The following is a 15971-nucleotide window of genomic DNA, read 5'->3' as shown; positions in this document are numbered from 1 at the left end:
AATCTTCAAGACAATGTAAGGAAACAGGTACTTTTATCAACCCATTTTACTTGAGACACCAAGTCTCAGGAAGGCCTAGTGACTTGCCCATGACTACACAGCCAGCGGGGTGGCAAATGAGGATTAGAACACAGGCTATCCGGCACCCAGGCCTAAGGGCCTCCTTGCCACAGTGAGCTAGATGGCCTCTTCCACTTCCCTTGCTCTGAAGCTGGCTGATGGGGCTTAAGGGAGAATTATGCTTTGCACTTCAACAACTGTAGAATTAAATACTCAAAGTTTTAAAGGGTGGTTTTTTTTTTTTTTAAGATTTTATTTATTTATTTGAGTGAAAGAGACACAGAGAGCACAAACAGGAGGAGAGGCAGAGGAAGAAGCTGACTCCCTGCTGAGCCCGGAGCCCAACGCAGGGCTTGATCCCAGGACCCTGGGATCATGGCCTGAGCCTAAGGCAGAGGCCTAACCATCTGAGCCACTGAGGCAACCCTAAAGGGCGATTTTTAAAATAAAACCTGATAATTCTTAGTTTCCCTCTTCATGAGATGACACCTATATTCTATAAATAGTAAGTGTTAGATTCATTCTCTTTGCACTCTCTTTAATAATTAATGTTAAGTACAATTAAAGAGAAGCAACACTAAAAACTATAACTTTAAACCTTTAAACAGAGTCTCTTCTCAGTGAGAATTGGACCAGGAATAAAGCAATCCTTCACTTTCTCATATTAAATAGTTCATTCAGGGACACCTGGGTGGCTCAACTGGTTAAGCATCCGCTTTCAGTTCAGGTCATGATCCCAGGGTCCTGGGATGGAGTCCAGCATCGGGCTCCCTGCTCAGCGGGGAGTGTTTCTCTCTCTCTTTCTGCCCCTCCTCACTGCTCATGCTCTGTCTCTCAAATAAATAAACAAAATCTTTAAATAAATAAATAAGTAATTCATTCAGAACCAGATGCATGGATTTCACTGGCCACATTAGAAGGTCTCACACCTTTCAGAATCTACTGTGTGAGGTCACACAAGGTTTTTAACCATAACTATCAAACTATTCATACATGATATTCCTTTTCTCAAGCCATATGCAAATGTCTATTTTTGCTTTAAAGTTAGCCAGCTAAAAAGTAAGGAATATATGTAACTGTGCTATGCTAATTCTGTAGATAGTGTTTGCTTTTGCCTATGTGGCCACGTCACTACTACCCCACCAACCTATCTCTGTTCTTCAGTTTGCCCCCTTCCAGTTGACTACTGCTTCTCCAACAGAATCCATGCCTCCCCACCTTCACAATGACAGGTTGACTTCGCCATTGCTAGACAATTAAAATTTGCCCCTCATCCTCATTATTAAGCATATTCACAGAATCTATAGCTCTTCTTCCCCATGTTTATTTGTTCCTGATTCGCACTCTGCTACCCCAAAGTATATTGTTTGCAACTCTTCCTTAGATTACTGATATTCCTTATACAAAGACTAAATTCTAAATAGTATACGAACTCAGAGAAGGAAAGCCCCACAAACTAAGGTACCTGAAGAAATTGTGTTCATCTTTGTCTTACGATTAAAGGACCTCATTTGAAACTATAGTGGCACTGGTTCCCAACCTGTAAGATCCAGGAGAGTGGCATCAGCAACAGGTGGGAGCTTGTTAGAAAGGTTGATTCCCAGACCCAGAAACAGCCATCCTCATCTTTATGGGGCTTCTGGGTGACTCTGAAGCACACTACAGGTTGAGCTGCTGAGTTAAAGTCTGTGCTCATTCAAATTGCTGATGTTGACCTTCTGGATTCAGGTACAGACGGGTATCTCCTCTTACCCTACTGCATGAAATTTACTAACCATATTATCTTGCTCATGGTCTTGAGCAACCAGGGACTGATGATTGATAACTCTGGAAAATTTTCAATGCAGCCTCTTCGAAAAATTTCCTTTAGCCCAAGCTCAAAAAGATGAAGTCTGTGCCATTGTTAGATTTCCCTTAATAACTTATCCCCCATTTATAGCCATCTCTTAAAATGGAAGACAGCAGCCTATTAAAATTGAATACAATATGGATAATTACCTTCTCGCTCCCCTAGTTCTACAAAATTCATATTTCCCATGACTACAAGAAGGAGTCATTTCTGATTATACTTTATAGTTCTATACCTTTCTCCTGTATTATCTATACTATCTCCTTCTATCAATTTATGGATCTCACTCCTAAACCTCTCTTCTCTTGCCAATCATTGTTTCAATGATTCATTTCTCCCACTAACTGTGATTTGCCAAGTGGGCCTTCTATTGTCTTTATCAGAATCAAATCTGCTCTTATGACTTCGAATGTCAATGGAACAAAAACATTTGTAGCTCACCTGGCAGTCCTAGGTTCTCATTACACTTATTTCTAAGTCTGTCATCCATTTGGGAACATTACTACCCATCTTCTGAAGTCTGCTGATTCCTTAACAAGCCACCTAAGAAGAGCTTTGTCTGTCTCTGTGCCTATAAGAAGCCTAGCCAGTTCTGGTAATGCTAACAGCACCACCATGCTGACTGAGACTACTCACCATCGACCATATCCACGTTAACCCCAGGCCCTATCACTAGTCCACCACATTATCACAGTGACTACTCCACCTCACACCATCATACCTGCTCCGTTTTCCTCTGGACTAGCTGCAGATACTATTTATTGCCATCATCCTCATCTCACCTCTTAGTTCCCCATGTCCTCCTTGGAAGTAAATTTCAACATCCATGCAATTTAAGCACTCCTTCTGACATGCCACCTCACTCTTCAAAACTGCAATGACCATGATGGGGTTCAGGACACGCTACCCCAAAATATGGCACCTTGATGTATGGAATATTTTAAGCTAAAGTAATCTGACAAAACAATAGAAGCAGAAAAGTCTCTCTAACTTTCACCCTGCTCTTCTCTCCTGAAATAGTCACGAAATGCTCCAGTGAGAGGTGCCCACCACTATAATGGGAGAAAACGAATATCCTTATCTCTGAAGACGAGGGGATGCCAAGAAGAATCCAAACAAACAGATCTTGTTAGGTTTCCCATACTTACTTCATACTCCCTGACCTGTCATATTTCTCCAACACCACCCATTCTCCACCAAACCTAACATAAAAATACTTAACCTTAATGGTTTCTTTGGATCTTCATTTCGTTATAAAAGTTTCCAGTCACATTAAACTTACAGAAAATAAACTTACATGCTTTTCAGTTTTATTTTCAGACCCTGCCAGGGACCCTAAGAGGGTTGAGGAAAACTTTTTTCCCCCTCCACATTAAATCAACAAAGATTAATAGGAGAAATTTCTCAGTTTTCTCAAACTGCCTCTAGTTTCTAAACTCCTTAGGCTTAAAATACTCAATATGCTAAGGTACCACATCTTGGGGTAGCACATTCTGAACCCCATCCGGTCTTACTAAGTTCCCTCTCTTGGTTCACTTGATACACAGATAAATCACTAACTCCTCTCTAGCTACCAAACACCTCTTAGCTGTTGCCAACACCTGAAACAAAGTAATTTCTCTGCCAATCCTTCCCTTTTAGATTTATTAAATGTAGTCTGAATAAATTTTTAGTCTTTATCTAAAACCAACTCTATATATGATCCACTCTAAAATTCTCTGCTCTGCAGAATACGTATGTTATCACTCAATTACAGGAATCTGTATATGAACACAAGTGTATATGTATACTTTCATATTCATATTTGGCTTATTTTGATATTTTTGCAAGATATAAAACGACCTGGTTAGGTAAAGGAAAAGAAGATGCTAAACATATGTGCTATTACTTCTGAAAGTCTAAAAGTCAATGTTCTTAGAGAAGATTATGAGTCACAATAAGAAAAGTTGTTTCCTTTTCTTCAGATCCTGCTGGCATTTAGATGCCAAATTCCTAGCTATTGTTTTTCCTATCTCCCCACAGTGCGCATTTTTTAAAAATAGTACATCTATAATCAGAATAATCCAGAGAATCCAAATTTGTTAATATATATACTCCCAAACCAGGCCAGAACATATAGGTCACTGTATAGGGTTTTGTTCTCTGTACAGCATGAACTCATATACAGAAAATTGTCCTTAGAAAAAGTAAGATTTACACACATCAAACTTAATACGTAAAACCCATTTCCTTTAAGGAAAACAGAAAATGTTCAAGGGGAGGGCAAAAGAGGAGAAAAAGAAGATGACAATAATAATGACACCAAGCAGCAAACCCAGAAGTGCTGGCATCCATAAAATATATGGCTGCCTATTAGAATGAAAAAACCTCTGAGTGTAAATGTTTCATTCAAGCTTGCCAAAGATCAGCTTAGTTTTTATTGCTCTGTGCAATTTCCGAATTAAGTGACTTCACTGTGAGTGGGACTTTTTTATGTAACACATTACATCATAAATTAACCCTCATAATGTTATAGCTTTAAGCTTACCCAGGTTGCTTTATCTGAGAATGTGGAAAGCGTGCAAAGCAGTTAAACACTAGGAACAGGGGGAAGCCACCAGTGCTCACCAGCAGATAAATAGCACAATGAGCTGGCATGGTTACAATTCAAGAGGCACATTCTTCCCCTGATTTTGATTTGTTATCAGAGTTTCAATGGAAAACACACACAGGAGGACGGCGGCAGAGGAAGCAGGAGGCCACTGTGTCCAAGTGATTCCACCAGCCTGTGCTTGCTCACTGAGTCACTCACCTCGTAGCCTTTCTCCAGCAGGAACTCAGCCAAGTATGAACCATCCTGGGAAGAAAAGGAAAATAGACAATTGTCAGACCCATCGCAGCTAGCATAGAAGGCAGTCAAGACTGAGAGCTTTGAGAAACGCACCAAAGGAGTTACATGAACTTAAATTAAGGATCATGGCAACCAGAATAAAAATAATACAGCTAGTGATGGTAAAAACAGAATGGTGTTACACTTTCCACTGTTCAGTAAGCATTTTCATAGACATTATTTCACTTGGGCACCAGAGAAGCATGGTTGAGTGTTATCATTGTCCTATTTACTGAGTAAGAAACAAAATCCAGGGACATTGTATGGGGCAACAGAGAAAACATGACACTTCAGATGGATGTGGGTTTAGGTTTTGCCACTTACTAGCCGTGTGAAATATGCAAAATATGTGTAGCAAAGCAGACCTCAATACTACAGGAACGTAAAACAGGAATCAGACTAATTCTAGGTGGTTGTGAAAAAGGAATCTCGAGTGAAGGAATGAGATGGGAGCTGCAGGGACTTGGGGAAAATGCAGGTGAGTGTAAGGAGGTAGAACACCAGAACATTATTAACATTACTGAAAAAAGACACTGTGGCAGAGAGGAGGAAGATGAGTGCCTTTGTTGAGGAAGACCTTCTAGGCACTGGTGGGGGTTGGCTTCTAACTCAAGGGTTCTGGAAAGTAACTAAAAAAAGAGCTTTAGGGATGGGAGAGAGTGTTAAACAGAATAAGGTTTGTATTATTATCACTGAATATGTATGCATATACATACATTCATAAACTTTAAATAAAAGAGGATGTTTATTTTTTGTAAATTAGAATGCATCTTAATCCCTACATTAAGATGAAGGTATCTGACTAAACACAGATTCTCAACTGGTTTTTAATAACTCCTGGAAAAATTTCTACATAAGGGGCAGTGGTTTTTAAACTAAAATATTTCATGTGCCACTTTTAGGGTAAGAAAGTATGAAAGTCATCAAATAAAACTATTTGGAGGCCAAAGGGTAAGAAATCAGTGTTCTAGAGGTACTATAAAAAGCCACCAGCCTTGTTCTAAATATGAATTGGGTAGACATTCTGCAATCAATCCTGTTAACTGCTCACCTGCTTTTAGCCTGGGTAAGTCCTCTCCATCCCATACAGACTTAAACATAAAAATGGGAGGCTCCCACTACTACTGGAAATCTGTGTATTCAAAAGTAGTTGGGAACATTTGGGTTTTCTTCAGTTTCCTCAGTTCAAAAAAGTTTAAAATATCCCTCTGAGCTTCAAAAGTTCCCACCAGATATTCCAGGAAAAAGAAAAATGATACAAGCCTTATTATTGTCACTAGCTGACTTAAAGCTGGAAATGGAGACACCCTATGGGTCCTGAAAATGACAGGGCTGCCAAGAGAGTGTTTACTACATTAATGTAGGAGTCACACATAAATTCAGGTAGGATGACAAGGCAAGGTATACAAGGGACACATTTTGTGGTTCATTAAAACCTCCAGCAGATTTTCTTCTGACTTCTTGACATAAATATTCTGGTTTATAGACTCATGTAGAGAAGAAGAGAAATGGTTTGGCATATTCCTTTTCCTCTCGATCTTTTGATATAGATGCAATTGCATGGTTTTTAAATACCTAACATGCAAACTATATCAGGTAAGAGGGCTGAGCAATTCAGACCAGGCCAGGCCAGTCTATACGACTATCGGAAATTTGAGAATAATGGGTAGTCTTATAAATCAATCAGTGAGAAAGCTCCTTAATAGAAAAAGTATTTACAATAAGAAGATTAATTTTACAGTAGTTTGGAAAGCCCTAGAATGTATAAAGTTTTGTTTTGTTGTTGGTATCAGTGTTGTCATTTTCAAGCAAGCAACACCATACTTTTCATACGTTTCATAATTTCTCTTGGAATAAAAAGTTAAAATGCTTTGTGTTCTACCATGGCTGTATACAGTGTTTTTGTTTGTTTGTTTGTTTGGTTGGTTTTTTTTTTTTTTTTTTTTTTAAAAGCAGAGGTGAAAGTGCTAGAGATCCATGGGGGCAGGGAAAGCTGTGATTATTCAGAAAGCTGATGTGAAACAGACCTGACCAGGCCTGAACCCTGTCAATAAGGTCTTGTTCTTCTCACCCAGGGCCCTTCTCAAACTTTCCAACCACACTGGAACATTCTGAACCAGCAGGGCACTCACTTCCTCCTGACTTCCTTGCCAGGTCTCTCAAGTGATAGGGCCTGAGCTGCACAATGAGTGGGAAATGGAGCAGAGCAAAGGCTCCTGGTCTCAGACCTAGGGAGCACAGCTGGCCTCCGCTTGTCTTCTCCCTGAGCCCCTGAGGGGACTCCACAGGGAGACACAGTATCTAAGCAGGCAGGCGTCAGCCAAGCCAACAAGATCATTGTTTCTGCCTCCTCTATAAGAACAGGGCAGTTGGAGAAAGCTTCTGTAAGACTTCATAACTGGAATGTCATTGCAACTGAGAACCTTCAACTGACATTAAAAATTCTGATACTTAATTCCTCAGAAAACAAGGAACTAAATGAACTAAATTTCCAACTCATTTGCTATGAACACAACTAATCCAATACAAATTCCAGCCTGGGTTCAATCCTTGTTAGAGAAAACTTTTTAACTGAAGAGATAATGTCCCAATTGTGACTCTTAAATTTAATTTTGTACATGGTTATTAAGGGTATCCATTTCATATTAAATGCTACACAGATTTAAGTAATCACCATGACTGTAACATTTTCTATCTTATTCTTGCAAGAACTTGGCCGGAGAGGCAAAGAGCCACTGGCCCCTGAGGTAAATAAGGCACATGACAGAAGTCAATCTGCATAATATCACACAACAGAGGCAAAGCCAGAACTGGAATCCAAGTTGTCCATTATTTTGACCTAGAAAACAACCACTCTCCTCAACCTCCTCCAACTGGGACCTACCAAAACAAGTAAAAAAACCAACAAAAGAACAAAAGATCATAACAGATTCATTTTTAAACCAAATTAATCATTTCCCATTATGGAGTGTTTTATGGATTAATCAGTGCTTCTAGTTCTAATTAAGCGACATCATGTAATTTTAGAACACTGCAGAACTCAGAGGAAGACGACAGTACATAGCACGTGAGAATTCTCAGATCTTGTTTGGGCATGTGCACTATACAGGAAGCAGTACAGTATTGTTTGAAGGTGGACTTGGATTGGCTGTGGATATATTATTTCAGAGTTCTGGAGCCAAGGAAGTGGGGCCAAAGAAGCGGGGCCACTGCCTGGGGACCCAAAGTGCCCGATTTAGGTGCCCCTGATGCCTACAGTCCCAATATTTGGGTATCTCTATTTTTCACCTTTCATGGAATACTCAGAAATGTTCCAGATTTGGGGTGCCTGGGTGGTTCAGTGAGTTAAGCCTCTGCCTTTGGCTCAGGTCATGATCTCAGGGTCCTGGGATTGAGCCCCACATCAGGCTCCCTGCTCAGCAGGGAGCCTGCTTCCCTTCCTCTCTCTCTCTGCCTACCTCTCTTCCTACTTGTGATCTCTGTCTGTCAAATAAATAAATAAAATCTTTAAAAAAAAAAAATGTTCCAGATCAGCACCATAACAATAAAGAATAATTCAAAAAATTAATTCAATCATATCCTTACTAGAGTATTAAAATTACTTAAAATTACACATCTATAAAAAGCTGAAGGAAGAACAGAAATTTTACCTCTTCTACTGATGACCACAAAATGCTGTATTAGCCACTGACTGATCCTCCAGCCCACATCCAAATACGTATGAGCCAGGAAGTCTACCTTCCTGCAGGGAACTAGCATTTCTCCTCTTCCTTCAAACATGGATGCACTTATAGCCCAGAAGGACAAATGAAAAGGACACTTTCTTATATGCAATTTGAGAACCTTGTTCCTTTGAAATGCATGCTACATCATACAGTGTGTTTCTGCCTAAGAACCATTTGGCAGCTTCTTTTAACACTGTATAAGATAAGTAGTATTGGGCTAGAGAAATCACACCACTAATAAATGAATTCCTTTGTTTAGATCATCTCAAGCATCAGATAATAGAATATCCCTCTTGTAGGGGGAGAAAGCACCAATTTACACTGCCCTTTATGTTCTGTAATTCTGTAAGTTCTAATTACTCTAAAATAAGCATCTTTTCAGCTAACAGCAATTACAGTATCAAAGTATCTATACCTCTCCATAAGAGACATGCAAACACCTTGATGACTAACACAGGACACAATTCTAAATTAGAATCAAAACTTCCAACTGGGGGTGGGAGGGCACCTGGATGGCTCAGTAGGTTAAGCATCTGCCTTCTGCTCAGGTCATCTGGCTCATGGGGCTCTCTGCTTAGCAGGAAGCCTGCTGAGGCTTCCCACTCCCACTCCCCCGGCTCTCCTCTCGCTACGTTCTCCTCTCACTGTGTCTCTGTCAAATAAATTTAAAAAAATTAAAAAAGAAGAAAACTTCCAATGGGAAGATTGGCAATGTAGATATGTGTGAAGAATACAGAATCAGAATGTTTTTGAAAAGTATTTTCATCTGGCTCATGTTTTCATGTTTGTAACACAAATCGCTACATAAAATCGTTTTCAAATTCACAGAATTCAAAAGACCATAGGGTTAATTAATTCAAGTCTGTCACTTTACAGATCAGGAAATTGATTAAAAACATTTAAATGTTTGGTGTACAGTCACACAGTTTGGAAGTAGCAGTACCTGCCCCCCCACCCCGAAAAAGTCTTCAGACTCCCAGACCTCAGAATTTTCACTATAAAATACTGCAAAAAAAAAAAAAAAAAAATGAAGAGACTGGACTAATGTCTACAGTTGAGAACCATGTAAAACACACTAATGCATTATTCAGTGAAGAACAACAACGAACAACAATACAGGCAATAATTATCAGTAGAGTGAAAGCTAGCTGACCAAGTGGTAGACAGGAAACCAGGATATCGTCAATATTTAAAACATAAGTAATTTCCAATTCCTGTATGTAGTCTTTCAAAGTTAACAATTATTTCCCCATAAAAGCTGCTGCCACGGAAAAATGGACTTTCACTCCCTTTTTTTACTTTCTTAGAAAGGAGCACTGTAATCCAAAAATGTTACCAACAAACTCTGAATGATAAAGAATTAATTGTGCCCACCAACTAAGATATTCTTTCTGTAACCACCCATTCCCTCTATTTGTAAGGGAACAAGCCCTTCTAACAGGTGTGAAGCCATTGCACATGTGCCTCATACCTATACATCAAGAAGTGACAATGGCTCTGTTGCCAAACATTAGACTTTCCAGTAAACCACCATGAGCTGGAAGGATGAAAGAAACATTTTAAAAAGAAGCCAGATACCCCCAGTTATACTACGTAGGATTCTAATGTTCAGTCTTGTACCCATGGTAAATTTTTTAAAAAAGATTTACTTATGAAAAAATGTCAGAGAAAAGCAATAACCTAATATGTTAATTTTTAAAAAACATTTTTTTCCCAATTTTACAGGTCAAAAAATGATGGTTTTCATTTTTTGGCTAGTATTAAGATTGGAGAGTTTTTATTTATGATCATATATTCTATTTCTTCTAGGAATTATTTATTTTTATCTTTTCATCTTTTTTCCATTTTTCTAGTAAGTCTATATTTTGCCCATTGGTTTGTTCTTATAAATATCTAGAATATAAATAAAACTGATAAATTTTTATCTCTAATATAAACTACTCAAAAAATATTCTGAAACAGTTTAGCATACTTTCAGTGGCAGAACTCCCATCATTAGTTGGTTTAAAATACATGTTCCTTTCAAATTGCAAATGATTATTGTACCTTCTTAGTTTAATTACCAAGAAGAATGCAAATACCAGAATTTGAATTTCATCTGCATTTGCACAATCCAGCATTTGTAATATCATCAATTTCAACACAGTAAAATAAACTTCTATAATTAGACAAGTGTTTTAAGGAAATGGGAATTAAAGAGTTAACATAAGGGGTAGAAAGGAAAGAGTTATTAATAAGGTACAGAGATATAATTTTTAATTATATAATTAGAAAGACAACACACACATTTATGTGTGTGTATATATATATATTTGTAACAAATTATTTATATAATAATTTCTTCACTAATAGGATCAATCACTCCATAATGATGTATCTACCAATGTTCTAACATAAAATGTGGTCTCTATAGAATTCATTAACAATACAAAGTGTCCCAGATTAGTGAATATCAAACATCCACTTGGGCCATAGGTGTTATGGAATAAAGGACAGGAAGGAAATAAGAGATTTAGTCCCTGCCCTATTGCTCTGAGAAGTATCTGGGAAGCCAGGCATTTCCTGGCCTAGATAGGATTATGCTCCTGCACTGGCTCAGACCTCCACATTTCCAATGCATCAGCAAACCCACACGTGGACAGATTGAGAATAGTAACCAGGTAACCTGTCCAGCTAATTAAATGTTCTGCTATCAGGAACACCAGTAGATGCATGAGTCATGGACAGAAGGTGGCAAGGCTGTGTAGATAAAAGAAAAGCTATGAAATACTACCATATTGACCTCTTCTATACTGGATGGCACTGTGCCCTGGAGATATAAATCACCACACTTGAGCATGAAATCAAGCTGGAAAAAAACAGAGGAAATACAAGAAACATATCCCTGTCAAAATCCTTTTAAATATCTGCCTAACTGGCTAGTTCAGTGCTGGTGTGAATAACTCCTTTCAAGTTTAGAACAATATACTACCTCAAAGTTTTTATAACTCAGGGTTCCAGATACATTGATAAAGACTTGTATAGATCTGTAGGGAAGTTAATAATAAATTACCAGTAAACTTCATGCTTAAATAATAATCTCTTTGTGGTAAAAATCTCTTTGTGGTGTGTGTATGTGTGTGTGTCTACACACACAAATTTTGAAAATAGAGTTCCTCTCTCTTTCCTTTTCCCTTTCTCATTATCTCTCAAAGTGACAGTCCATACAATTAAAGCCTGTTTCTTTGTAAAGTATATGCTTACGTAGTTCTATTCATCCAAGTGATTTACACAGGAAATGATTTTTTACAGGTACTCAAAACTAAAACAGTGCTATACTTTGTCCAGTATTCAAGGCCACGTTTAATGAAAAACTTTAAATTTAGAATGAAAAAAAAATTGTACTGAAAAGACAAGAATTATTGAAATTTTAGTATTTACCTGATTTTTTAACTCTTCCTTGTACAGTTCTTTTTATAATTTGTGTCCTGGCTAAGGGAGGAAGACAGAACAAATGTACTTTTGTTTACAACTTTAAAAAGGCCATAAATAGAGACGCCTGGGTGGCTCAGTTGGTTAAGCCTTTGGTTCAGGTCATGATCCCAGCGTCCTGGGATTGAGTCCCACATCGGGCTCCTTGCTCCGCAGGGAGCCTGCTTCTCCCTCTGCCATTCTGTCTGCCTGTGCTCTCTCTGACAAATAATTAAATAAAATCTTAAAAAAAAAAAGGCCATAAATAATAAAAATAAATAAAAGAATACATAATAAATAATAATAAATAATAAAAGTAATAAATAATATTATTATTGATAAATAATAATAATAATAAAAGAATACATACATATTGATGACTCTATCTTTCCCCATCCACATGCATTCAACAGGTTGCTACTAAAATAACACTGTTGGTAACAAGCAGAATTTAACTATTTACAATCTTTTAACTCAATTTCTTTCTGGGATAAGTAATTGGCACAATCCAGGTAAGACTGTTTCTAAAATATGCACATACTATGACAGAAATATCACTTACAGGCTCCCTGATGCATTTCAAATCTGTTCTGCAATGTGGAATATCCATCACCCTGGAGACACTGTAAATCACTGAAGAATGATACAAAATAAGAACTGTGACTTACATAACTTAAAATCACTGAAACAGATAAAATTCAAACATCTATACACAAATCTAAATGAAGAAATTTGTAAGCATCTACCCAGAAAGCTACTTATCATAAACCTAATAAAGCTAACTAACTTTCAGAGCCAGAAAACAAAGTGTTGTAGAAATGACTGTAAATCACAGAGGTCCTAACACAAACAAACAATGTTGATTCCCCTGGAGTGTCCTGTCCGTGGGTGGGTCCAACTGGTAAAACTCAGTTTGTGGGCTAGGAAGTCTCTCCAGTTATTTGTTGTATTATATTGGACATTGGGTTCTACCACTCAGAGAAGTTATCAGAAATCATTTTGGGGGGAGGGAGAGTCACATATTTAAAAATATGTATCTCCATTATCTTGCAACTCTCTTTCCAGTGTCACTGCCTTTTAGGCCACACAATCTAGGTACGTTTCTAGATAGCTCAGCCCTGACACAGAAACATTGGGGTGGGGGGGGTAGCTATTTGTGAGATACTTAGAGACAGCTCCAACTTCTACAGTGGTTATGCTTTAAGCTATTTTATTTTATTTTATTTTATTTTATTTTATTTATTTGACAGAGAGAAAGAGAGATCACAAGTAGGCAGAGAGGCAGGCAGAGAGAGATCGGGGAAGCAGGCTCCCTGCTGAGGAGAGAGCCCCAAGCGAGGCTTGATCCCAGGACCCTGAGATCATGACCTGAGCAGAAGGCAGAGGGTTAACCCACTGAACCACCCAGGTGCCCCTAAGCTATTTTTATCTTGTCATTTTGTTTTCTCTCACCAACAGCAAAGGAGCTTAGCTTTTATCCAATCCTACACCTTCAAGAATCTTGACTTATAAGACAAAAACCTTATCAAGATTGCACTCTACTGAAGACCAGAGTTTTGTAAGGGCATTCAGGGGTAAGGGTGAAGAGGAGGGGCAGAGATTCTCCCAAGTAAAAATAATATCTGCCCTAACAGGGATTGGACACAACCTCCCATCTTAGTCACAGCAGCACCAAAGTCCAAATTCCCAATATTGTCAGGGTCTTTGACTGAAAAGCAGGTAACTCTAGTTCAGTCTAACCTGATCATATGTACCTTTCAATCTAATCTTACAAAACTGAAAAGCCTAACTACTGCTTTCTTTCCCAGCTAGTCTCTCTACTAATATTTATGACTTATTTGGGCTATTTGACTACATTTTGTAGATTGACATCATACATTTGGGAAAATTGAGAGCATATTTTTTTTTATACCATGACACTATGCTTAAAATTCACATAAGTTATCACATTTTAATAGACATGGTTAATTCAACCTTACATTACAACACATATTTTCTTCAAAATATGTATGATTATTTCAATCAAAATAATAATAGTCTACATGTCTATAATTCCTCTGATAGCTAAGTACTCTAAGATATTTTTCCCATTTATATCTCTCACAACATCCTGGTGAGGTAACTGATATTATCCCCATTTTTCCAGATTAGAAAACTGAAGTTCAGAAAGCTTAAATCCCTTGTTCAAGGTCATAGAGCTAGTTAGAGAACTTGGCAGTGTATGAAACCAATTTGTCTAAACCTAACTGTAGTCTTATTTCCATAATAATTCTCCTTCAATCAAAATAAAAGTGCTTCAACTAAAACAAGATGCCAGTGCTACAATTTTTAAAACTTTTCAATTACCTAAAAAAATATAAAAACTCTAAGTTTACTGAAAAATAATTTTTAAACATAAGTACAAATTACTTTTGGAATAATCCACAATTATGATTTATGAATGCTTAAATAACCCCACCTTCCAGTACACTAAACAAAACACTCGTGTGTGTGTGCGTGTGTATGTGTGCGTGCGTGTGCATATGTACACATGTGCACAGACTCAAAGGGATTTCTATGCCATTATCCCTAGGATTTAAAAAAAAAAACACAAAAACCAACAACACAGCTCTGCACTTATAATGTTAAAAGCAGATCTTGAGGCAATCAATTCACTGATGAACAACCTCTAAAAAATACAGGACTACTCAATGTGATATGGCAAATAAAAATAAGGATAAGATATATTTCCTACTTTTAAGGAGTTTTCTAGTGAGAGGACAAGTAATATATACAATATCTTCATCATCATCATCATTATATTAGTGATCATATTAATGTTAACATTCATTCACTGGATACCTATGATGTGTTAGGCCAGTGCTGACCAACCAAAATGTATTTGAGCCATATGTGTAATTTTCAATTTTTTAGCAACCAAATTTTAAAAAGTTAAAAAGAAAAAGGCAAAAGTTAATTTTAATAAATTTATTTAATCAAATATATTCAAAATGTTATATCAGTATGTAAATAAAAATTATTAATGAGATGTTGCACATTCTTTTTTGTATTAAAATCTTCAAAAATCTGTTATTTTACACTTAGAATACATCTCAATTCAGACCTAAATTTTCTTAAGAAGTACTTGATCTGTATTTAGATTTCATAGAATTGATAACTGAAAAAGGAGAATCACATATCCAGGTTGTATCAAATATACTTAAAAGTCTTCTAAAAACTGAATACCAAAAAAAAAAAAAAATTCCCTTTAATATTCATTAAATACATAGGGGCACCTGGATGGCTTAGTCAGTTGAGCATCTGACTCTTGATTTCAGCTCAGGTCACAGTCTCTCAGGATCCTGGGATAAAGCCTCACATCAGGCTCCTTGCTCAGTGGGAAGTCTGCTTAAAGATTCTTTCTCCCTCTCCCTCTGCCCCTTCCCTCTGCTCACTTTCTTTCTCTCACTCTAATAAATAAATAAATCTTTAAAAAATATATATATTCATCATATACACTGGCACAATTTGTTCACTTTTTTTTTTTTTTTAAGAAAAATTGACTTGATTTTGGATCAAAAGGTTACCAGGTTAAAATCCATATCTGTTCACATTAACTCACTCTTATGTCAAGTATTAACAGTGAATCCAAATGAGTATTTCCATACACTGGAAAGCAACTCTACTAGTGTTCTTTAATTTTTTTTTCTAGTTTTTATAGTCAGTTATCTAATGCTACTATTAACTAAAATATTCTACATATTGATTCATGTCGAAAGATGTATAAAGTCATTATTATTGACTATAAAAAATTAAAATTTAATATGAATTCTCACACCTCCCTCACTAGGATCACAAATTTTTCCTTTCCTTAGAGCTTCAAATGACTGAGAAAAACATAAATCATACTGCATGTTTTCTTTATAATTACTAAATATTTGGCAAGCATCCTTTTTGTTTCAAGAAAGAAAAAAAATCTTACAGTGGAGTAAATATTACAGAAATCTTTGTAAAACTCATCCATGATTACACCATGTGT

The 15971-nt window shown here is 37.1% G+C and overlaps 1 protein-coding gene across 1 annotated transcript in view; it reads right to left on the bottom strand.

The window, feature by feature from the left end:
- Nucleotides 1–15971, bottom strand: part of LOC309864919 (GDP-mannose 4,6 dehydratase) — a 511379-nt gene that overhangs the window by 351633 nt on the left and 143775 nt on the right. The window contains exon 2 of the mRNA XM_082730876.1: nucleotides 4701–4745. Coding sequence (XP_082587002.1) covers nucleotides 4701–4745 — 45 coding nt within the window. The remainder of the gene's footprint in view (nucleotides 1–4700; nucleotides 4746–15971) is intronic.

Source organism: Mustela nivalis, assembly GCF_964662115.1.
Source record: "Mustela nivalis genome assembly, chromosome: 5".
Classification (NCBI taxonomy): domain Eukaryota; kingdom Metazoa; phylum Chordata; class Mammalia; order Carnivora; family Mustelidae; genus Mustela; species Mustela nivalis.
This window is presented reverse-complemented; position numbering and strand designations above follow the sequence as displayed.